Source organism: Marmota flaviventris, chromosome 5 (genome assembly GCF_047511675.1).
Source record: "Marmota flaviventris isolate mMarFla1 chromosome 5, mMarFla1.hap1, whole genome shotgun sequence".
Taxonomy (NCBI): domain Eukaryota; kingdom Metazoa; phylum Chordata; class Mammalia; order Rodentia; family Sciuridae; genus Marmota; species Marmota flaviventris.
The window spans coordinates 132,508,403-132,534,413 of record NC_092502.1 but is presented as its reverse complement, the minus strand read 5'-3'; the positions used below and the strand labels follow the sequence as shown (position 1 = coordinate 132,534,413).

General features: G+C 32.4%; 1 protein-coding gene across 3 annotated transcripts in view; it reads left to right on the top strand.

The window, feature by feature from the left end:
• Window positions 1-9,385, top strand: part of Cdh18 (cadherin 18) — a 318,203-nt gene extending 308,818 nt beyond the window's left edge. Inside the window, exons 10-11 of one of the 3 annotated variants that reach the window (XM_071611877.1) lie at window positions 147-398; window positions 8,895-9,385. In XM_071611877.1, the coding sequence (XP_071467978.1) occupies window positions 147-398; window positions 8,895-9,385 (743 nt within the window). Of the gene's footprint in view, window positions 1-146; window positions 399-8,894 lie in introns of those variants that run through there. The other 2 variants (XM_071611879.1, XM_071611878.1) reach the window with 2 other exon arrangements.
• The last annotated feature ends 16,626 nt before the right edge of the window (window positions 9,386-26,011 follow it).

The following is a 26,011-nucleotide window of genomic DNA, read 5'->3' as shown; positions in this document are numbered from 1 at the left end:
AAAAATTTCCCCTTCATGTTCCCTTGGCCATTTTGTGAGTTAAAAAAAAAAAAAATCACACATATCCGTTTTATCCATTAAAGGAAATGTGAATCTTTAATGGCAGCTTCACTAAGTATATTTTGTTTTGCTTATGTCTATCATAGATAACACAGCCAGCATTCTGACAAGGCGGAGGAGATTTAGTCGAACTATTCAGGATGTGTATTATCTACCCATTATGATCTCTGATGGTGGAATCCCCTCTCTCAGCAGCAGCAGCACCCTCACCATCAGGGTTTGTGCATGCGAGAGAGATGGGCGCGTGCGGACCTGTCATGCAGAAGCCTTCCTGTCCTCGGCTGGTTTGAGTACAGGAGCCCTAATCGCTATCCTTCTCTGTGTTGTCATTCTCCTGGGTAAGTCATTCTACAGCCTAAGGTGGTACAATGGCAGTTCTTAATGGGAGTAAATCGTATTCTTGAAATCTAAGGATTACAAAGGCATAATGGGGGTAATAAAACATGGCTGCACATATTCTATTAAATTAAATTTTACAAATCTGTAATCTGGAACTAATTTGATTCAAAACTTGGGAAAGAGTTGGAATATCAGCAACATATGAAATCTAAGAGAAAAAGTTTTGAAAGTATGTATTTTAGAAAAATTAATAGTAAGATATTCTAAGTCCCATTTGGAAAGAACTTTTCAATTAATTTCTGGGAACAGAAAGACATCATTTTAATATGTCTAGGACCTACCCTGCTTAGCTCAGCCAAGGTCAGCCCACTTGGGTCTTATAGCCATAGTATAAATAAGCACAGAAATTTAATATACAGTATGAGGACTAGAGTTAATAATAACATGGTTTTATATCGATTAAAAAAATGTCAAAAAAGTAGATTTTAAGTTGTTTTAGCACACACACATGAAAAGGGGGTAAATGTGAGATGAAGAATATGTTAATTTGCTTGATAATAGTTATCATGTCACTGGATAGTAATATATTCAAATATCATGTTTACATCACAGACATATACAATAAACTAAATCTGATAACCAAATAAGAATATAAAAGTCTTATAGAAACTTCTGTAATTCCCAAATATCAGTTAATCATTAATGTTAGCTGAGTTTAACATATTCATTCTAAGACACTGTAACCTGAAATATCATATATTTTATTAAATTCAATTATATTATATTAAATACTGTAAGATTTTCTCGAATCTGAGATTTGCATTTTATTTTATTTTATTAAAAAATCCAGTTTTATATTAGCTCTTGTTATATTCTAATGGATGTTAGATGTGTATTCTAAACCTCATCACATCTATATTTCAAACTGATATTATCTCAAACTTTTAGATCTTATTTAAGACAGACACAATATAAAGAAAGAAAGAAAAAAAAAAGAAAGTAAGATAGTACACCCAGATTTTGTAACAATAAAGGTAGATATGAGCCATTTTTTCTACATAGTTTAGAGTGCATATGTGTTTGTCTTCCAGTGTGTCCCCACTTCCTCCTTTCCATTAGAGACTTATTTGTGACCTTTCTTGGTAGTGTGCACATGTGAAAAAAAAAAGCACTGTATTTTTTGTTAAGACTAGGGTATTCCCACAAAGAATATTCCAGATTTTGTTCCTGGGAGGAAGATAACCTGCTTGCATAGATGGTGAAGAGAGTAAGTTGGAATGAGGCTGACGAGGAGAAGGAACATAAGAAGCATGTGTGAGAAAATGTAATGCTATTGTGTATCTGAAAAAAATGGGGGTTTGCTGCAGGTGTGTAGACTGGATTAAAACAGGAGAGTCTCATTGTAAACTTGGCAAGTGGAAAAGATCACAGTGACTGAATTGAAGAAAAAAATCTCATGGTGCTAAGAGAATAACAGGGGAGTAGTCTTCCTCTGACATGGCATGAATTGGATCAGCACATTTTGAGTTAAGTTGGAAAAAAATATGATAAATACCTTTGATAACTTAGATGTCTGAGTAAGTTGGAACAGTATCAAACAGGGCTATTTGTCTATTCATCTCTTGCTGAGTGTACACCCTGATTCTCCCTTAGTTATGCAATGGATTAATCCATTTTGGTTAAATTACATAGCAAAAATAAAAAAAAAATACAGAGAGTAAAGAGTAGAACTGAGCTTTGTGAAACTTCAAAGTGATTGCCATGTCAGGAGGGATGAGATAAGAGAGGACAGCAAAGAAATCAGAAAGATAGAAATTTAGTCAAGTACAGTGTCACAAATGTACGTGGGAAAGAGTGTTGATGGGAATAGAGCACTGTGTTACACACTGAATCTATTCAATGTCAAAAACTGCTCACAAGTTCAACAATTTGTACCTAAAAATTATTGTTTGCACTTAGCAACCAGAAACATGCATAATTTGTGCAACACCATAACAAGAGCTGTTTCACTGCGGTAGGATCTTTTACAGTGTTAAGTCAGCTTCCCTTTCTATGAAACAGTGTCTGATAAGAACCACTTAAAGGATGAAAAGTATATTTTGGATCCTAGTTTCAAAGATGTAGTGCTTAGTCAGCCAAATCCATTGCTCTGTGTCTAAGGTGGATAAAAGCATAATGATGGAAGACTATGGCCAACAAATGTGGCTCAGTTTAAGCCACTGGGAAAACAGAGAGAGAACAAGGAATCAGTGATACCAGTGACCTATATCTTCAAGCTATAACCTACCTGCTTATAATTATCACTGAGTACAGTAATACTTTCAAGTTATTAAAAGATGAAATGGATTAATCCACTGCTTAACTGACAACTCTCATAAACTAATCATTTCACCTCTGGTTGGTACCTCACTGTCTCCCATGCATTTGGGAACAACTCATATTCAAATCATAACATATAGTAAATGCATGGTACATAAGGAAAAGAGGGAAATCAGGCTTTAAAAATTTATTTATTAGTCATAACTGCTATTGTCCTTATGTATTTTTGTCGCAGTCCGGCTGCAGCAAACTAACCGGGGGTGACAAACAACTTGTGTAGATTGATACAGCAGGAGTAGGAGCCGTTTATTGTAGGACAGGAGTGGTATTTATACATTCCACACAGCTTATCTTAATTAGCATAAACTAGATACATCAGTCAACCAATAAGGAATCTCCACACTTAATGGCTCTGTGGTGTTACTTCACAAACCACTCCCTCTGGCAATATGCCAGGCGCCATCCAGACTTGTTTACAGACTCTAACATTCCCCTGGCAAAATGCCAGGCGCCATCCTGACTTGTTTACAGACTCTAACATTTGCCAGGCGCCATCCTGACTTGTTTACAGACTCTAATATATTTTGTTTTTCTCCATAAAATTAAAAAAAGAAAAAACACAAACACACACACAAAAAACACATCCAAAACAGAAAATAAAGTCATACAGCAGCAACAGAACACTGGATCCCCTTAGAGTTCTTAACTGAAGTCACAGAGAATAAAAGTTTATGATTTTAATATAAATTATTTTAAAAAATATTTTTCTTTGTTCTTTTTAGTTATACATGACAGTAGAATATATTTTTACATATACTACATACATGGAGTATAACTTCCAATTTTTGTGGTTATACATGATGGGGAGACACACTGGTAAAACTTTTTAATTTTGAATGATAGGTTATTTGTGATCTTCAATTTTGTTTTCATTTATCATCATACAACCATTACCATTAAATATGATAAATAATTAAATGTATTGAAAAAAATCAATATACAGTTTTAAATTGTGTTATTCTAATAACATTTTAATAATTCATAAGAATAATACTTCATTTAATTAACATTTATAAAAATATATTTTAGCTTGTAAGGATAATTATTAGAACATTTGTACATTTTATATTCTCTGTCAAGAATAATAAAACACATTTTCTATTTGGTATGTTTGATATTTTTATATCAATACTCAAATATGTTTTATGCTTTTATCTAAATATTTTATAATTCTTTCTTAAGTTAAGGTTTAATCAATTTTTAATGACAAAGTAATTTTTATTGCTAATGGCATTGTAAGGTTTTATTCTTTTCAGAAAATATCTGGACAACAGACACAGAATGTAATTAGAATGTAATGTATTAGACTTCATGGAAAATATATGCAATACCAACACTAGCAAGACATTACAACCTGAAATTCTAAAATAACATCCCACCCTAATGGCTATACCAATTATTAAATTAATATTTTAATATTGAAAACATATTTTAATTATCAGTTTCAGTTCATAAATTTGGCATTGGTTGTACTTATAATTACCTGATTTGGGTGACCCATTTCAGATCCTCTTGTTTTTAATCCTGAACCTGTGAATATGAGGTTTCTGATAAAAGAATCATGTAAACTCAGCTGTTAAATATTTCTATGCTTATTTTTTATGTGATTTTGCAATTTAAATATGTTCTAATTTTAGGCAAAAATCTATTGCTTATCTGAAAATAGTGCTTGGAAACCAAAAGCCTAACTTTAAACCTTACATGTACATTTTGTGAGAACCGTTATTTACTGTTGAGAGCACTTTTTATAGACCCTTTTAATCAGAAGAATGGCAGAGAATGTGGAGTGGGACTTCATGATGTATTTGGAGCTTGTTGTTGAATAGCAGAAACTGGAGCCCACAGTTTTTTTATTTTATTTTATTTTTTTAAGAGAGAGAGAGGAGATATTTTTAATATTTATTTTTAGTTTTTGATGGACACAATATATTTATTTTATTTTTATGTGGTACTGAGGATCGAACCCTGCGCCCCTCGCATGCCAGGCGAGCGCGTTACCACTTGAACCACATCCCCAGCCCCACAGTTTTTATTTCTTCTTTTTAGTTATACATGACAGTAGAGTATGTTTTGACATATTCATACAAACATGGAGTATATCTTATTCTAATTAGAATCCCAGTCTTGCAGATGTATGTGTTGTATTCATATATATACAAAAGAAAGGTTATGTCAGATTTGTTTTACTGTCTTTCCTATTCCTATATCCCCTCCCTTCCTTTCGCATCCTCCTTTGTCTAATCAACTGAACATCTTTTTTCCCCATCTCTGCAACCTTGCTGTGTGTTAACATCTACATATCAGTGGTATGTCTGACCTTTGGTGTTTGGGGATTGGTTTATTTCACTTAGTATGACAGTCTCCAGGTTCATCCATGTAATGGCAAATGTCATAAGTTCATTCTATATGGCTGAGTAGCATTCCATTGTGTGCATATATCACATTTTCTTTATCAATTCATCTATTGAAGGGCACCTAGGTTGGTTCCATGGGTTGGCTATTGCAAATTGTGCTGCTGTAAGCATTGATGTGGCTGCATCACTGTAAAATGCTGATTTTAACTCCTTTAGATAAGAGAAGTGGCCTAAGTGGGTAAAATGGTGGTTCTTTTCCTAGGTTTTGAAGAATCTCCGTAATGCTTTCCACAGTAGTTACATGGATTTGTAGTCCCACCTGCAATGTGTGAGTGTAACGTTTTCCCCATATCCTTCACAATATTTATTCTTGATTCTTGCCACTCTGACTAGAATGAGGGGAAATCTCAGTGTAGTTTTATTTTTTATTTCTCTAATTGCTATAGATATTGAATATTTTTATAATGTATTTGTTTATAGTGTGTATTTCTTCTTTTGAGAAGTGTGTGTCTAGTTCCTTTTCCCATTTATTGATTGGGTTGTTTGTTTATTTGGTGTTAAGGTTTTTAGTTCTTCTGAGGAGCAGGTGGCAAAGATTTTCTCCCATTCTGTAGACTCTCTCTTCATGTTCTTGATTGTTTCCTTTGCTGTGAATATGCTTGTTAGTTTGATACCATCCCATTTATTGACTTTTAATTTTTCTTCTTGAGCTTTAGGAGTCTTGTTGAGGAAGTCAGTTCCCAAACCATCAAGTTGAAGTGTTGGGCCTACTTTTTCTTCTAATAGGTGCAGGATCTCTGGTCTAATATTTAGGTCTTTGATTCACTTTGTGTTGAGTTTTATTCAGGGTGATAGATATGGGATCAATTTCATTCTGCTACATATGAATTTTCAGTTTTCCCAGCACTATTTGTTGAAGAAGTTAACTTTTCTCCAGTGTATGTTTTTGGCTCCTATGTCTAGTATGAGTGGTACTTTGTATAACATGCATGATTGGAGAGATTAAATTGGGGAGGGGTCATTTTAATATTTTCATTTGAGTTCCAGATTTTTAAAATAAGAATATGATTGTCAAATCTCCCTATGTAATTATTTTCTGCACTTATCATCTTAAAATATACTTTGGTATTACGATTTTTTTGAGACATAATTTAGTTCAAACTATTCATAAGTAAATTAGGAGTCTAATGTTCTTAATAGCCATGAGCTGATTTTTAAAAAAATATTTAAAATAAATTTCCACTAAGGCTACTACTATTCATGAAGGTTCATTAAAGCCTTCACAAAGATTATTCTTTTGCCCATCTACATAAGAATTGTCTGTAGAGTATTTGCATTGTGCCAACTGCCACAAATATCTGCTAAAAACAAGTGGGAGAGTGCATCAGGAACACACATGTGAACTGGGTTTCAGCTTGCTTCAGTGGGTAGATTTGACTAGAGGAACCATATGTCCATGTACACCCTGAGGTCCTAATATGATGATAATAAACATCCTATTTCTCTTAAGAGTATGACAGTCTATGTTATTATTTATGTTTTGATATTATATTAAGCTGGAATGTAGCAATTCTATGAATCACTGTTTACTAGCAATAACTACCTAGAAAAGAGTGCACTGTAAATATAAAAATGTTCAAGCATCTAGCATCTATATGTTGAATGAGAAGATAAGAAATTTTTTTTTTCAAAACTTTTGGAGAATAAGCAAATATAAACCATCATAATAAAAAAACATAGCATTACCCCCACATTTCACTCACCAAGTATGATACATACACAAGAATTGAAGCATTGCACTAAGTTTGATGAAGGATGAAAATAATCTCCATAATTCCATAATAGGATTGATTATATCTTTCCTATTATGCATGTACATAAATTTCCTTGAAATCAATAGCTAACCATTTCACCATAAAATAAAATTACTAGATTTATTAACGAAACTAAGAATTTTCACTATAATGAATTAAGTAGTCTGTAGAAATAAGATATCTAATCTCGAACAGCCTCCTCATTTATTAATATATATGAGCAGAAATTTTCAGTGAAGTGATAAATCTTCACCTCTGCATAAAATGAAGTTAGTTACTTGATGATGTGTTTAGGGCTTTGACTTAGAAAACTGAGAGGTGGATTTAAAGAAAAAAGTACACAGCGGTATTAAATGCATATTTATTTCATTGAGTAAAAGTAATTTTCCCCAAAATAAAAGGAATAAACATTTTTAAAGTTTAAATATAATTGGAGTTGGCAGATAAAATGTAATGAATCCAGTTAATGTGAATTTCAGATAAAAGTATGTGTATATAGACACACACAAACACACACACACACAGCAGATAAAAGTAAGTGTATATGCTCTCACCCTGTAAAAAAATGTAGAGTGCAATAATATAATATTTTGGACATATATGGCATATATGTGCTTTCTGCAATATTTTGGTATGTATAAATCCCAAATACTATATGGGGTTTACTTAATTAACATATAATAATATATAATAGTGTGTATTGTGTATGTTATCATCTCACATTTACACATAATTGAATATCCTGCTTTTTAATTTTCATTTGATGAATCTAATAATCTGAAATGGCATTTGAATGCACTTCCTTAATTAGTACAATGTAAAGAACCGTGTATAGACTGTAGTGTATTCTATTGTGACTGAAGACACTGTATCCAAAGTTCAAGTGAGATAATCCTTTCTATTTGGTGTGAATTTAATATCTCAAACAGAAAGATTTAAAATCCTGAGAATTGGCCAAAGCAAAGTGCCCAAGGTTCATTTCTATTACTTTATCTGGTGATTGCAACATCACCGGTAATTTTAACCGACCATATTTGTTGAGAACTATCCTAAACCATTGTCCAACAGGTCACTTAGCTCCTTATTCTATATGTTTGAAAAAAAAAGTAGAACACTGTTCTGGAAATATCATTGCTTCTGGTGTGAGAAGTCACAGAGTGCTAGCTCTTTCACCTACCCTCTATGGGAACTATTCTTTCCATCTTAATACACTTTTCTGCATCCAGCTTCTTCATTGTTTAATTGAGTAAAGCCAAAGTTGAGGATTAAATAAATAAGGTATGTGAAGAACATTCACAAACTAAAAAAAAAGATACAATATAAACATATAAAATATATGAAAATAAAATTTATGTTGTGTCCAAATAAAGTAACATTCTTTTGCAACTTGATAGGGTAAATGCATTTTTATTGTCTGATACAATAAAAGGTACTGAACAAGGGAGACCAGCCTTATACAATATTATTTCTTTACTCTTTAGCAAGACATCAAATATCAAAGGGTAAAAGTAGAGGCCCCTTCTTTGAATTTTAAAGGAACTTAATACATCCTGTCTTTGGTGTCTTCACCTAAAATGATTAAGTATCTATTGATAGACAAACACATTATGTTATTTTTTTCATTCAAAATTCAATTATTTTTCCACCATTTGTTTCTGTCACATTAGACACAGAATAGTTTTTCAGTAGTCTGATTCAAGAAATCTGAGTTCCTAAGCCTGATGAAATAAGATCTGCAATTCACAATGTTCCATGGGGATGATCATTTTGTTACATTCTTAGGGCATTAAAATACCTTGAGGTGTTATTCAGGATGCACAGGTGAATGCTGTGATGCAGTGCCAGCCGAGTGCTAGAGTGTGGTGGCAGGCATAGTAAATTGCTGATGTCAGATCTCCACGAATTTTCCTTTCCCCTAACTGTTTATCCTTTTTCCATTCTTCTTCAGCAATTGTAGTACTTTTTATCACCTTGAGGCGCAGCAAAAAAGAGCCATTGATCATTTCAGAAGAGGATGTGCGAGAGAATGTGGTCACCTATGATGATGAGGGAGGTGGGGAGGAAGACACTGAGGCCTTTGACATCACCGCATTAAGGAACCCTTCTGCAGCTGAGGAGCTCAAGTACCGGAGGGACATCCGACCTGAAGTGAAGCTCACTCCCAGGCACCAGACACTGTCCACCCTGGAAAGTATAGATGTTCAGGAGTTCATAAAGCAAAGACTGGCAGAAGCAGACCTAGATCCCAGTGTTCCTCCATATGATTCTCTTCAGACTTATGCCTATGAGGGTCAGAGATCAGAAGCTGGATCTATCAGCTCACTGGATTCAGCAACGACACAATCAGACCAGGATTATCAGTACCTTGGAGACTGGGGGCCTGAGTTTAAAAAGTTAGCTGAACTCTATGGAGAAATAGATTCTGAAAGAACAACTTAGGGGGCCAATTCTTAAAACCTTGTGGAATCTGCTTCCTCAGCAAGTGGAGACATAACCTCAGCAATGACAAAGCATAACCATGGAAACAGTACTTGAACTGAGCAAGCTGTACACAGCTCCTGTAGAAACAAGTGCCCTTTCTACAATCCAAACTGGGTTATTTAATTGGAAGAAAGCAAAATATAAAAGAAAAATGCAGAGAAAAGTCTGCTGTCCTTGTGTATATTTTCAATTGCTCAATAAAGTCTGTGGTACTGTTTAATTAAGAATACCTGAAAAAAAGCCAAACACGAATATTTGTTTCAATATTTTGTGATTTCTTTTTTCCTAAAGCAAAACTACAAAAAGGGGCTCAAAATCACTGACAACTATGACTTTTAGGGGTGGTGCATTGCAAAAGGAAACTCATGAAGGTAATCATGACCTCTTTTACCACTTTTTTGAGTGGAGTCTTGAGAGCCACACACTGTTGTGACAGATCCCATTAGCCTTGTCTTGTGTTTAAATTGCATACGGTGTTCCCCCTCTACCAGACCATTCTGTCATGGACTTGTACCATTTCCCTCTGCCCTCCCCACTTCTTTTCTCCATACAAAATTGATGGAGCATGGGGATTTGCTGCCTGCACTATAAAGTATGCAACTTCGGTGTACCGGACATGCACCGTACTGAGCAGGAGACAATAGTCTCTGTCTCGTCTGCCCTCCTTTATTTTAACAGGAGATCCTCCCTCCCCCCTTTTTTTTAATAAATAGAATGAATTGTTGAAGGTATACTCTGAAAATCTGATACGTCAGGGAAAGATTTATTTTATAAATAGATACAAACCTTATCCTTTACAAAATGTTGAGGAACTTTTTATTTTTTTCCCTTTATTTTAGAAAACTGAAATCAGCCAAAATTTTTGCTTCAGTCTTAATTCATTTTCCATTTTCATCATAGACAGTCATCAAAAATATGTACCTCACATGTTTTCATAGTCTAAAAGGACTATCCTTCAAGTAGTATAAACATAGACTCATGGTTGACTTATTCTTTACACGGGTTCAGACTTATCAGTCCTTACATGTTTGATGTCTACAGAGGAATATGTAGGACTGGGCACAAAAAGTAGGAGTTTCACACTTATTATCATTGGACACATGCCTGAATGTCTCTGAAATTCAGGGTCCAAAAGTGCAAGATAGAAATGGACTGACTTCCCTGCCTACCTCACAGGGCTGTTGTGAGGATCAAGCATCTGTAAAACTGCTTTACCCACTGCAAAGGATTCTGCTCCATACATGTTTGCAGACACTAATTTTCTAATTCCATTAACTTATAAATATATATTTACATACATTTTACATAAAATATTATATTATCATGGAAGAATGTCATGAAATCATCAACAGTGATGTTACTGTTTAACTAAATATGTAATGCATAAGTCTATTTGTTTTAATATTTTCCTAAACAATCTAATTTTCTTAATATTTCTTGGGGATTTTTGTTTTTCAAATTGTTTTGGGTAATGTTTTGTTTTTGTGTGTTGCTCTTGATCTCGAAGTAAATATTCATAGCATAATAAGTCCGATTTTCTAAGTGATCCCATCTGTATATTCAGTTAAACTAGAATTTCTAAATTCATGAAATGCAAATTATTTGATGGGAAAATTTTTCTTTGCACTTTAATTTTTTTTTCATGATCTAGTGTTTCCAAAAGTCACATGACATTTTGTGTAATTCTACCCATGTGCAAAATTTTGGATTTTGCCTCATGTCACAGCTGCCCTGCGCTATCATATTTCATTTTTGAGGTATGGGAAGAAAGTAAATTTAATTTGAATAATTCTCAATTTGTGTTTTAAGCCTGAGGAATAAAATGTAATTTAAGGTTTTTACAACATTTTAGCTTTCCAGATGCTGCTTTATCATTTTTTACATCATAATGGTGTGTGTTCTGGTGTAGAGCATGAATCCAAAGAGACATGAGGGCCTCGGGGAAGAGCCTATGGACACACAGGCTCTGATTATGCTAAAGCTGGACTACTTTAGTCCTGAAAGGAGAGAAAACCTCAGAGATCGACTATGACCCTGATGTCTTGACTTTCCCATTCCAAAAGGAGGAGAAACATCAGGATTCTGAAGTTTATCAGGCGTTTGAATTTAGATTTTGAGGAACTATCCATGGCTTCTTATTTTTTGAAATATTTACCTTGTAACTTCACTGATGAGGTTTTGAAATATAAAAAATGTGTATTTCCTTCTAACCATTTACATAAAAGTCAAAGTTCTCTGACTGGTTCTGGTACTCAAATATTTCCCTGATTTTGAAGTATCAAGCACACTAGTACAATTTGGTTTTTAATTACACATTATAGTGATGACCCATAATCTAAGCCTCTGATCTTGAATCCAAATATAAAGTCAAAATGGATCATCTGTAGTTTGGAAATATATTTTCATTTTTATATGTTTTAAAATTCTATTAATGATAACATTCCAAGTACTGTTTTGTATATGGACTTGGAAACTAGGCAAGTATATTCTTATCAGTTGAGATTGGGTCTCATTTTTTTTTCTTCTATTATTCTAAATAAAGAAAATAGTGATGACATTTAAAAGTTCTATAAATTGAGCATAATTATTATTTAAAAATAGATACATTACTATAAAACCTCCAGTTGATCTGTTACAGAATAAAGTTCTCAAAGAGTTTTGAGGGTCAAGTATATATACATCAGCTCTGAGCTTTGGCCACAAAGAATCAGCCATGGACTCAAATGTCAATAATGTCACTTCACATTTCTGAAGATTCAGTTAATATTTATAGACATAAATTTTTAAAATACATTAAATTTAAATTAATTTTTTCATTAATACAGCAATTTTCAGACAGATTCTTTACAAATGGTGACTGATAAATTAAAGATTATAATATGACAATGTTTTTATCTAGGGTATTTCTTAGCAGTATTTATTAACTTCAAATACTTTGTGCAAACACCGAGAAATTAAAAGGATTTACAGAAATAACTAAAGATCTATTGTCAGAAATTATTTCTATGACAAAGCTGCACAAACACAGATTTGAAGAAGAGTTACAGGAAGAAATTATAACCAAAGTGGAGCTTTATACAGAGGTAAAGTGTGACTTTTCTATCATATGGTACAAGCAGGGGCTATTCTGAAAGAAATTGCATTCACTTAGCCATATGGGTACACACACATACACATATGTCTTCCTGAAGAATGTTTGGGAGAATAAAGTAATATTCAAGACAGAGATGTGATCCAAATATGTGAAACATATAAAATCGTAGTGGAAGGTTCACCATAAACAGGTGACTCAAATGAAATTTTTGGCTTTTATCCAGCCTAGTGTTTAACTTCCAATGATGCAGTATGGAGCTAATTTGTAGATATGGGAACACAAAGAGCACGAAAAAAAAAATGAAATAGGGTACAGCAAATTTTCTGAGATGATAAAAACACACACAGTACCTGTTGTAAACACTAAAAAGTGTTTTAACTTTGATCCTTAGGATACTACAGTTTAGGAAGAAATCTGCATAGAAACAGGAAAATGTATTGGGATCACCATTCTCAGTAATGAAGAATGTTTAATACACAATTAGTCATTGTTCTGTTTGCTCTCACTTGTTTTTACCCATAAGTTTGATTTGGTGTCTCCTTTCTGGTTTAGTTGAATGTAGGAAAAATAAGCAAAATTTCAAAGAGACTCATTTCAGAGACACCAAAAAAGTTCCAGTTACCTAAGTTTGATAGTAAAACATTCTTAAATGCAATACTTTTGGGGAAAGTCATTATCGTTTAGCTTTGAAATACCTTGATCTTGACAATTTGGAACTCTAGAGATGGTTATTTGGGAAAAGGGAAGAGTCTCAAGTTTCAAATTCAATTTGTGCTTAGCTTCTAGGTATGTTATTCAATTGAATTACTTGACTTTCAATTTTAAGAATTAAAAAAATAAGTCAGAGCATGTATCTTGGGAAATATATAACTGACATTCAAATTCCTCTCTCTCTCTCTTTCTCTCTCTCTCTCTCTCTCTCTCTCTCTCACTTTCTCCCTTTTACCATTTATGACTAAAAAATTAAAGATTAAAAATTAAATATTATGCAAAGGAAATAAAACCACTTTAAATTTTTTTTACATCATCTGCAGAAGTTAATCTTAGAAACCCTGCAGCCAAACAAATTTTATAACCATTTGAAGATGACTAGCACAGAACCCAATCACTTTTTCAGTTTCCAAATACATAACTTTAAAATGAAAATATTAAATTCAATGATTTTTAACATATCAAAGACATGTTACTATTTTGGCTTATGGCAATGAAAGATGTAGTGAGGGCTTCATTTTTTTTAATAAAAAAACAGGAAAATAAAAGACTTTTTTCTTTGTAGATGATGAAAACAAAAGGAAAATGTTCTTACTGTAGGGAAGAATGGTTACATTTATCCACTTTGCTGTGTTTATGGAATTGAAAAATTTTTGCTCTGCAACACTGCAGAGATATCAAAATTATTTTATTGATGATTAATTTTAAATTCTGAGGTGAAAGTTAATGGAGAAACGGTACATTCAAAAGTTCTTGAAATTAGATCCTCTGAGGAAGGCAAGGTGCCATTTACACATTGCATTTCATCAGATGGTTCAGTCTCATTGTCCAGCAATACTAGAAGTAAAAAAAAAAAAAGGATCATTATAGTTAGTGTCACCCTAATAATTTCATCAAGGCACTTTTTCTTATTTCAAAAAAACATCAAATTGTTGTTCTAAATCATCTATTGATCTTTTCAAAATGTCATTTCAAATATCTTAGTTCCAAAGAGAAATATTTATTGAGTTAGATGCACTATATGTAATGCCTATATTTTTAATATAATATGTATATATTTTAATATAATATGTGTTAAATATAATATATATAATATGTTTAATATAATATGCATATATTTTAATATAATATGTGTTTAAAAAGATGACAACAAAGAAGAAAATGACAGTATTCAGGAATCGAAAGAGATATTTAAAAATATATATTCTGGTGACACTTATTATCATGGATCTAATTAAATTCTAATCTAACTGATTATATATAAATAATGAGGATCTAATTACATTTAGAGAATCGAGAACTGCATACAAAAATACAAACTCTTTGTATGTGTGGGCAATGAAATATAAGACCAAGTAGCAAGTGTTAATAGAGGCTCAGAAAGGATGCCCTGAAAGGTCATAGCAGTACAATAAAATTGTTCTAATAAGGTGCAGCACTGGAAGTGTTCTTTAATTCAGGGGGAACAGCACATGGTTAGAGGGAGACAGAGTGAGATAGGAGCCGAGAGTAGCTAGAGCAAATGTGGAGATATAAATGATTCTGTAAGGACTAGAGGATTCATGCAGAGAAATAATGACAATGCAAGATGGTAAGAGAAGGTGAATATAAACTCTAAGTGACTGAATGAAATTCATTATTTAGCCAAGGTAATTGAACTTATTCTACCCCAAACAAGAAATTCATAAGGACTAGAACCCTTTTTCAGGAAACTGCATCTTTCATTTTCACCTACCAGCCAAAAAAGAGGTATTAGAGGAAAATCCTCAAATTATGTGTATCTACAGAGAAAATGGAAGACAACATTAATTTTTTTCAGAAAATAAAACTTGGGCCTAAAGTACAAGAAGTTTTTAACCAGTCACATTTAACATATATTTCAGGTTTTGATTATTGGAGCCTCGTCAGTGTATCTATATATTCATCTCAGTAAAAATAAAATGAGGACAATAAAAAGTTGTATTTTTAAGAACAAATTTGGCTAGCATATATTTTTAATATTATATATATATATATATATATATATATATATATATATATTAGTTGTAGATGGACACAACATCTTTATCTTATTTTTATGTGGTGCTGAGGACCAAACCCAGTGCCCCATGTGTGCTAGGCCAGTGTTCCACCACTGAGCCACAACCCCAGCCCATTTTTAGAGGACAGTTGTGTCTCTATTCTATAGTCATTGTTTTAGGCAGGAAAATATTTTGAACTAAAAAAATTCAAAAACCAAAGACCAAATCACTTCCCTATTACAACTACAATTTTTATTCTTTAATGAATTATTCTTAATATTTAGCAACACAGAATTTCACATATTGTAGTGTTATTTCAATATTTTTTACACTGAGATACATTTTCAAAATGTGACCACCCTACAGTATGATATTTCAGTGATTTGTTAGTTTGACAGGTAGACAGCCTGAGAGTTCTACTTCCTTATATTCCGTTTCTCACTTGCTCTTTTTTCGCATTCACTTGCCTATTTTTAACAACCCTGAAAAGCTGTGTTTGAGCAATTTCCTCATTCCATGTGTTTTTCAGAACAAATACAAGAAAATGTTTCAGAAGTAGAGTGATAATTTTTTTTTCAGGTTTTGTATTTCAGTGGATTTTCTCCACCTCTGTCACTAATCATGCTTTTCCCCTTACCAAAAAATAATAATAATAAAAAAAAATGCATTCAGAAGAGTCCTCTGTGTCAGTCACCTTCCAGAGAGCGGAGGCTACCTTTCTATGAGGCAGTTTGGTTTTGTATCTCTTACAACACTATTTCTAGTTTTCTAGAAGGCATGCTATTTCATTCTTCCAAAGATAGCTTGGGGTATATTTTTATTTTGTGTAAAATTTACTTCAAATATTTCAATTGGCTTTGATGATTCATTCCATGAGCCATTGAAATCATAACTTAGAAGATGATTTCAGCCATTGCAGTTTTACTATATACAGAGCACTTTCAATAACATGTTTTAAAAGTTTAATCTATAATTATAATTTTCAAAAAAGTATAATTTTATTTCTATCCTTACTTAAAAGGAAGTTTAGAATTTTTCTTTTCCAGAATGAGAGCTAACACTGAATCAACAACTCAAATTGCATCTCCTGAATGACATTTTCTCTTTTCAAGTGCACATAAATTTCACACCATTGATCATACAATGATAAATGTCAATTAGTATAATCAAATATCTCAATTTAAATTTTTTTTCAAATTTCTTCTCTAATTTAGGTTTAAGTGCAATATTTATACTTATACCAGTTTTTATTCAGTAGATATCTCCTCAAAATATGATTTCCAATGCATGGAAAAAATATGCTCTTACCTCTGCCTCCCTCAGCATGCATCATTATTTCCTTTCATTATGTCCAGTCTTAAGTGAACCAGCTGTTTTTCTCATTTTTAGCCATCTCAATTTCTGTTTGAATATAGGAAGGTCAGATGCTGTATTGGAACAAATAGTTTGAAGATGCCAGGTTACAATTCACTTTCTGGATTCCCAGTGACTTGAATCAAAATATGGAACTGGTCAAAACAAATATAAGGTATTTATGCCTGAATCAATGAATATTAGGGGGAGGGGGAGGTTTGCAGTCTGGGCTTCTGAGGCTGTAGTCTGGAATTTGTGACTATATCTCCTGTGAAAGTCTAAATGTCAATTTAAATGTTGTTTACATGGCCCTTCAATTTAAAATAGAAATAATATCTTCATATTTATCTTCTGGAGTTGTTATGAATATAAGAGACTTTTCTCTGTGAAGCATAGAAAAGAGTAAAGTTCTTGGCAAATTGAATAGTTTTATTAATTTTGTTTCTCTATTGCTCCTTCCACCTTTTGTCAAACTCTAATTTCAGAAAATCGTAAGTTGGATTGTGTATTACAAGTAATTAAGCCTGTGAAAAGTTTCAAAGTAGACTAAGTCTTTTCCACCCAAACAGGCCAGGAAAAGACCATTACAGTGGAAGATCAATTGGTCCTTTTTATCACTATGCTGAGGACAAAGGAAACTGCAATCCCTATTGTTATACCTCGTATATCGTTATTTCTTTCAAATTTTAATACAGAGAAATCTAAATAAATAAAAGATTAGACTAATTATACTTATGAATTATACTGTTTTACCTATATCCTCCCTTTTTTAGAATCTTTGTTTATAAATAAAATTTTGGGCAATATAATTATTAAAAAACACAAATGAAGTCAGTTCTTTTGTTTTTTAAGGAATAATACAATTAAGTATTTAGATCAAAATATTCAGAAGTATATAAAATCTCTTAAAATTCATGAGAAAGAAAACTTATTAGCTTAGTCATGAAATATGTTTTTCATGATTAAAGAAACATATCTCTTGGATGTTGAGCCTATTCTGTAATCTTAATCAAAGAAATGCATTCCCATTGATAATGGGAAGCTTGGAACAAAATAAAATTGATTTGTTTAGGGTATATGTCTGTACTAGTATAGCAATAAAATTGCCTATTCTCTATATCAGAAGAGAAATCATTATTTTTTCCACAGTATATAGCTTCATTCTGAGGTTGTTATTGTCAATACATTTTACTGGCACACAATGACTTAAGAACATTAGGGGAGATCTTATTAAAAATAAAGGTATATTTTGAAAAAAAAAAACCTCTATTTTTCTCTGTATTGCAACCATAAACCTGCTCTTGCATTAACTTTCTTGTTCACAGAAAAGTCAGAAATCACTATGCAGGTAAAATAACAGAAGTTTACATTTTTGCATTAAAAATTTCTCCCAAATCTGATTTTGTTTCAACCAAATTTTGACTCCCCAAATACTCATAGAAAATCCTGAAGTCCATTTCACTATCTATGTTCTGTCAGTTATTTAAAATTGCTATCTCAAGACTGTATTTATCCTCTACACTAAGAAGATCACTGAAGAAATTCAATGGGAAAATTACTAAAAAATAAAAATAATGATGATGAAATTATAGTTCTCCAAGACCATTCCTCCCTGGTGTGTTTAATCGATGATTTTTATCAGTGGTTTCAAGAACCATGTTACAGTTAATTTTTTGAAAAACAAATTAAATAATAGAAAACTGAATCTTTAATCCCCAAATAAATGTTTATGATGGTATTTATTATTTACTCTGGAGCAGAACCTGATTATGGGAAGAGAAGTAAATAAGAATAGTTTTGTGAAATGTCAAGAAGGCTAAAATCAGGGGTAGAGAGAAGAGGGAGGGTAAAATATTTGTAGTTGGAAAAGAAGCTGAAAATCCTTAATAAGTATTATGAACCATAGAAAACAAAAATTTAATTCTGGTCAGTCATAATTTGAAATAAGAACATATCCTTAACACTACAGTGTACAGTAAGTCAGTTTGGCCAAACAAACAGAAAAAAAAATTACAAAAAGATCAAAATGATGGAAATAAAATGTTTCATAGACTCAAATTATTGCAACACACCTTAACAAATCATAATTAGATGGCCAATGGCAGTCATATTTTGATGACTTTAAAAAAGTGAACACTTCATAATCAGAAAAAAAAAAAAAACTCAGAGGGGTTTGTCAGGAAAGTCTCAGTGGTTCATGTTTCACACAAAATTGAGCAGGAAAAATAAAGCTACCCAAATATACTACAAAGAAAGAAGTTTCAGGAACTAAACAAAATTACTCAAGTAGGAATAATCCATAAATCTCAGTAGATACAATTTATAGTTGGTCTCAGACCCAAATCACAGCTCCCATAGAAGAGATGTTATGGTAAGCATAAAACCAAAAACAAAGTCTAAGGGTCCCATATGAGTGTAGGATGTTTTCCAGAGAAGTTGCTCTGAAACATATATCTTCATGCAACCCTCAAAATATTAGGCTTTTCCAGGGAAATTTACTTGAAATGGTTCAAATCTGAGCCTTAAACACTCTGAGAATTTGAAACTATTTTGCACTCAAAAAAGATCAGCAGATATGCACTTCAGCCAGAATGTAGAAATAAAAAATTAACTCCCAGGTGTCCCTAGATTATGGGTCAATGGAGGGGGAAAACAGAATCTGAAAAAGATACCAAGTTTTCTTCCTGATTATGTACCATATCAATATAAGAATTTTCAAATCCAAGGTAATGTTCAGTGTATATTATAGATGGGAACTTCTCATTTATTATGCTACAATAACATGGTTTATCATATCTGAAAGTCCCTGCAGTTCTCCCAAAGACCTCAAATTGGACCCCAGCTTCCTGTGTTGAGCAGATACATATATTCTCACTTTATGAAGTAGCTCAATATAACAATGCATGAGGAATACAGGGTTTACTGTTGGTGTCATATTGAAGAAAGGAATTATCTTCAAAGGAAAAACTTGACCAATTTTATCAGAGGAAAGTTAGATTTAACAGCTTTAATTTTAGTCAGAAACTGCATGTAGATTTTAAAGGTATTTATACACACAAATATATATGGAAAGAGAGAATTTATGTATGTATGAATTAAGAAACAGGAATAAAATAATGTATTTTCATTTCCTATTAGGTATATTCATTATCACATTACCTTCCATTTTCTTAGAAGTAATCACTTCTGAATTTTATTTTTCCTTATGATTTTGCCAGTGCCTAACGTTGTGCCTCATTTCAGTTGATAAATAATTTAGATACTCTTCTGTGAGATTCTCTTCCTATAAAGCTCAAATTTTATCATTGGTCAAAGTTGTTAAAAATACTCCTCATAAAGGGAAGGTTTCTGGAACAAAAATCATCCCCCAAATTGCTCTTAGTCCTGGCATTTGTTCCTCATTTTTCTATTCTGGTGTCATCTCTGAGAAAATTCCCAGGAATCTCAAAAAAGTGGTTCATGTTAACCAAGGAAGAGTCACAACAGCTTAGAATAGCATTTGCCACTAAAGAGGACCCAAGGAGGACATCAATAGTATTTACAAGGTAGATTTTCCTTTTCAAGTTTGTTAACTGATTTTTTTAACATTAATAATGTAAACACTTGTGTAGTCAATATTTAAATTGTTCTAAGAAATAGTCTTATTTAAACTTTATTTTTACTATTTTCACAATGCTAATGGTTGTTTATATTTAGCCTTATTCTGGCCATTGTCTTTGACAAAAATTTCTCAAAATTTTAGCTATACTCCTGCTAACAATTTTGTGTAAAGATTCACACTGTTACTCATAAATTATCTCTGATTTTTGTCCAATAATTTCTTGGTTTTTATATCATTTAAGAAAGATACTTTTAAAACTTTTTTATAGCTTGACCAACATAGGTAATACTTTACTGTCTTAGCTTGAATGCTTTTTTCTGTTTAGAAGTGAGTGCTGTATTTATTGGTTTCTGTATTTATTTATTTATTTTTAAATAAGTCATTTTTTCCCTTTTTTAAACTTTATTTTGTTTGTTTTGTTCTGAAATTCTAAATTTTTAATGTAGGACATTTATAGGTTACTTTTCATCTTTACAGTGCTAGAAACTGCCATGATTTTTAAATCTGAGGATATATTTCATTCATTTGCATTAAAGTCTTTATTATTATCTTTTCAAATTCTGGCTTTCTTACATTTTCCTTCTTATTTCTTTCTAATTGTCTTCCTGATAATTTATTTCCTTTTTTAAAAAAAAAAAATTAGGACCTTCTTACTTTATTCTACAAGTATTGTAAGTACTCTTAATAGTGTCTTTATATTTTTCTCTCCCTATCTGCTGTCTGGATAATGTTTTTAGATCTTCAGTACATTGATAATCTAACTATCTCTGATTACCTTCTCGAAAGTCATCCGAAAAGCTAGTTTACATTACTAGTTTGTCCATTTCCATAATTTAAAAAAAAATATTTTGATGTTTGATTTTTCATTGTTATTTAAATAAACTTTAGTTTAAACTAGAGAAAAACTGTGACATAATGACATAGTTTCAAAATTCCTTACAATCTGTTTCACCTAATGTTATGGACAATATACATTCCCCCAAAATACAATATGTTAGCTATGCATATGTTGAACTACTAACCTCTAATGTGATGGTGTTTGTAAATGAGGTATTTGAGATGCAATTAGTTAGAGATGAGGTTATGAGGTGAAACACCCATGACAGGATTAGTGTCTTCATCAGAAGAGGGAGAGACCAAAACTCTTTCTTTCCACCATGTGAGAATACAAGAGGATTTCCATCCCTTTATCAGAGCAGAACCTTCATAGGTAACTGAATTGATCATCACCTCAGACTTACATATTCTAGCTTCTAAAATTGTGAAGAAATGTCCATTGTTTAAGCCACCCAGTCTACAGTATAATGTCTGGGCATCCTGAGCTAACACAGTCAGCCCTCAAGATCTGTAAGTTCTATATCTATGGATTCAAAAAATTTGAATTAAAAATATATTAAAATAACTGTCTGCACTGAACTTGTACAGACTTTTCTTCAGTGGATTCCCTAAGTAGAGTATATAGCTATTAATATGTAATTTACATTGTATTAGCTATTGTAAGTAATTTATTTATTTTTATTTTTTTAAATATTTTTAGTTGTAGTTGGACACAATATTTTTATTTATTTATTTATTTTTATGTGGTGCTGAGGATCAAACCCAGGGCCTCTCACATGCTAGGTGAGCACTCTATCGCTGAGCCACAACCCCAGTCGTGTAAGTAATTTAAAGATGATTTATGCTTTTCAGGATGATATATATAGGTTATTTGCAAATTCTATATCAGACTTGAGCATCTGTGGATTTTAGTGTCTGTGGGAGTTCCTGGAAACAACCCCTCACATGGGACAATGATTGTACTTATTCCTCCTTCAAAAGTATTTTAAAAGTTTATTTTAAAAGGGCAAAATAGGGGCTGGGATTTTGGCTCAGCAGTAGAGTGCTCACCTCACACGCACAAGGTCCTGGATTCAATCCTCAATATCACATAAAAATAAATAAGAGAAATAAAATATTGTCTACAACTATAATTAAAAAATAAATATTTTTTAAAAGGGCAAAATAAATTATCAACCGATATTTAACATCTTTAATGTCTTATAGTGACATGGTTCATTTGTTGCTAATGAACTAATATTACTACACTATTTTCAATATACTCTATTCAAAATTTATCAATTCTTACTTAATGTCCACTCTTTCTATCAGAATCCCATTAGGATATCATGTTACATTTAGTCACCTTGTTTTCTTAAGCTCCTCTGGGCTATGACAGTTTCTCAAACTTTCCTTGTTTTGTGGTTTTAGAATTTTGATAAACACTGGTCAGATATCTTTTAGAATGTTGGTATAATAAAATCTGTAGAAATAAAGTAGAATTGTTATCATATCCAATGTGCACAGGGACAACATGTATTAACACTGTGGATGCTGACTTTGATTAGCTCTGCTCTTTGTAAGGAAGTCAGTACAGCACACATTTAAGGAATGGGCATTCTGGAAGATAGAGTAGTTGCAGAATTTATTTGTACGCCTTACACCTAGGAGATTTGCCTTTTCTTGCTCACGTATTCATATACTCAATTATTTATTTGCATCAGCATAGATGCACAGACAACTATGTTAGAGTTTGCATCATAATTCAACAGTAATTTATTTATTTTGTTGCTCAGTAAGTTCAAGTTGCCCCTTTCAATTGGCACCTGTGTGCTTTTGAAATACTGCCACTCATGTGTGTTGATTTTCATCATGAATGGATTATTTTGAGCTTATTCTTACTGTATAGTTCTGTAAAATCACTTTGTATGAATTCTATGTTGGTCATAGCATCAGTTTTTTTTTTTTTTTTTTCTCTAAGGAGTTTTTATTCCTTATATTGTAGAATGTTATCAGAAGCTAAGAGTTGAGTGTTAGGTTTTCTTATTCCATCTCGGGATACTATTGCTGCTCAGTCCTCAGGTGTTAGAGCAAGGAACTGCATAACTATATCTGCATTTATATATACATATTTATAAATGTATGTATGACTATCTCTATTATATTAAGCTAAAAGGAGTTAATACTGCTGTGTAAATTGTAACCCAATATTCCATCAATCAGTCTATTCTCTTATCTTACTTATCTATAAACACCCATTCCAACAATGGTAAATCTGCCTCCCATTATCACTATACATTTACTTATTTATTTCCATTGCACATGAATAACAGAATCAAGATTGATAACACCGACCTCAACAGAAAATAAATTTATCCCTTAGGGCAGAGTCTCTTATGCAGTATCTTTTGTCTTTTGTTTCACAGAATCTACATATTTCAGCAATTTTTATTCCTTGCCTTTAATAAGCTTATTTCATACATTTATAATACAATATATTAGCTCATCCATTCTAGATTCTATTCAGGAATTCCTTCAACTTCATAAAAGATTCTTCTAATTAGCACCTATTAAGATTCACTGTGCTATAAATTCTATACATTTTTGACAAATTCCTAGTATTGTGTACTTATCATCACAGCATCATACATTATAGTTCCACTGCCTTGAAAAATATCCTATGCATCACTTAGTGAACAACTTTCTCTGAAACCTTGGCAACCAGTGATCTTTTCCCCATCTCTATGATTTTGCCCTTTCGAAAAATGTCACAAAGTTGAAATGATAAAATATGTAGCCTTTTCAGATTTTTTTTAACTTGGAAATATACTTTTCATACGACTTTTCATGGTTTGGTAATTCATTTATTTCTAACACTGAATAATATTTCATTGTATGGGTATAGCACAGTTTAATTTAAATTACTAATTTATTTATTATAGATATTTTGTATTTGACAATTATGACTAAAACTGCCATAAATATTCAAATCAAAACTTTGGTATAGGCAATATGTTAATTAATTGGTAAATACTTAAGAATGTAGCTACTAGATTATGCTGCAATCAGGTTTAATACTTCTATTGTATAGTTCTCTAAAGTGATTACGTCTGTTTATATTTTACCAATATAGGTCATAGTATTCCAGATTCTGGAAAGAATTGTCTTTTACCAGTTTTGAAAGTATTAGTGTTATCTCATTGTTCTTTTAATTTTTATTTCTCTCATGATAAATGACTATCAATGTATTTCCACATGCTTTTGTTCATGTGTTTTCATCTTTCTCTTGTAGTTTTTCCTTGTAAAATGTCTGTCAGATCTTCTGCCAGTTCTTTTTCTTTAAGAGAAAAAAGGTTATTGCTTTGCTAGCAAAGGAAAAACATAGGGGTCTCCTGTTCCAAAGGCTATATTCTGTCCATCAGTAGGAACAGGAGGCTTTTAAAGGGATGCTTCAAAAGCTACATTCCACATGTTCTCTCTCTGAAGTTGAAATTTGTGGGTTAATTGGGGAGATAGTCATTTATGAGATTTTCTGGTAACATTCCCAAAGTCTGCATTACTTCCTAACTCTGCCTAAGATGGGTAAGAAAGTAATCCTGTTTCCCCAGAGATTAGGGAAGGAACGAGATTAGAGAGAAGGAGGAAAAGAGGAAGAGAAAGAAACACATCCATTTTAAAAATCAGTTGTCAGGGCAGACATATATAAATAAAGATTGCTCAAAGGAAGTGTTCCCTCAACTGAATTGAAAAGTGTTCCCTTGTGTCTGGATTCAAAGGGGGGATAAGAAAAATAAGGACTCATGGACTCAGGATTTGAAAATAACAGCTGGAGTCAGGTGGAATCCTGCTCTCTGATCGAGAAGCGGGTCTAAAGAATTACACCAATAATCTTTATATATGTCACATGATCAGATTAAAGACTATGCAAGCATTATTGTTTGTATTCAGGAAAGTTGCAGAGTTAGTAACATTATACAGCTTATTTCCCAGTAACATTCTACAGTTGCAATGTGCAAAGTTAGGAGCTTTGTGTAGCTCTAAAGTCCATTGTTTAAAGTTACTGTTACGGGTACAGGTTCAGCTTAATGAAACAGTGGTTGTCTAGCAAGAGAGTTCTTCTATTCCCAGGTGCTGTGAGCCTTAGGTCAAGGTCCAATGCTGATAAGATTCTAGCACAGAGGCTCCTCATGGAGAGTGTTACCACAGCAGCAAAGCATTCTGAACTTTTGCGGAGGTACCAACCATGCCACAGCCTTGTGGTCATCAGAGACCCCCATCTCAGACACTGCTCTCCCATTCTCTGTCACTGCTCTCCACATTTCTCCTTTTTTTTATGCAAGTGATGTTAAAATTTGGCATCCTATTGTTAAAATACAAAAGAGAATTAGTAGCAAACATATATTTCAAAAATGTACCATACTGAGTATTTTGACATATTTTAGGGATTAAACCCTTTTAGATCATTAAGTATTTCCTTAGCAAGTCAGGCAGGATCCAGAAAACGAATCTGACATTCTTGAATATCCTGGATATGATGATGCAACTCCATAAGATCCAGGCTATAGTTAGCATGGCGAAAATGTTTTTTGTTTAAAATTAAGAGCAGCCATTTCATTTCCAATATCAATAACTATGACTTTTAAAGCATCTATTTTGCTTCTTTCTATCTTATCATCAATGTTTGCTTGTTTTTACAAAGCTTTTGAAATATTCTGTGATAAATCTTTAACAAATTGAGCTTTATGTATACTATTGGATAAAGATATAGCAGCAGTCATAACAGAAACTAGGATATCAAAGTGACTACCCCAACTACTATGAGACCAAAAGCACAGTGTTATCTAAGTGAGAATTAATCTGCTGTAAAACTTGAAACACAGTATCAAAATAACAGGATTCTGAAATATTAGCTGGAGTCATAATAAATGAACGTTGTCTTAATACTAGCATGCTTTGTCTTTATTATATCAAGTAATACAATTAGTCAA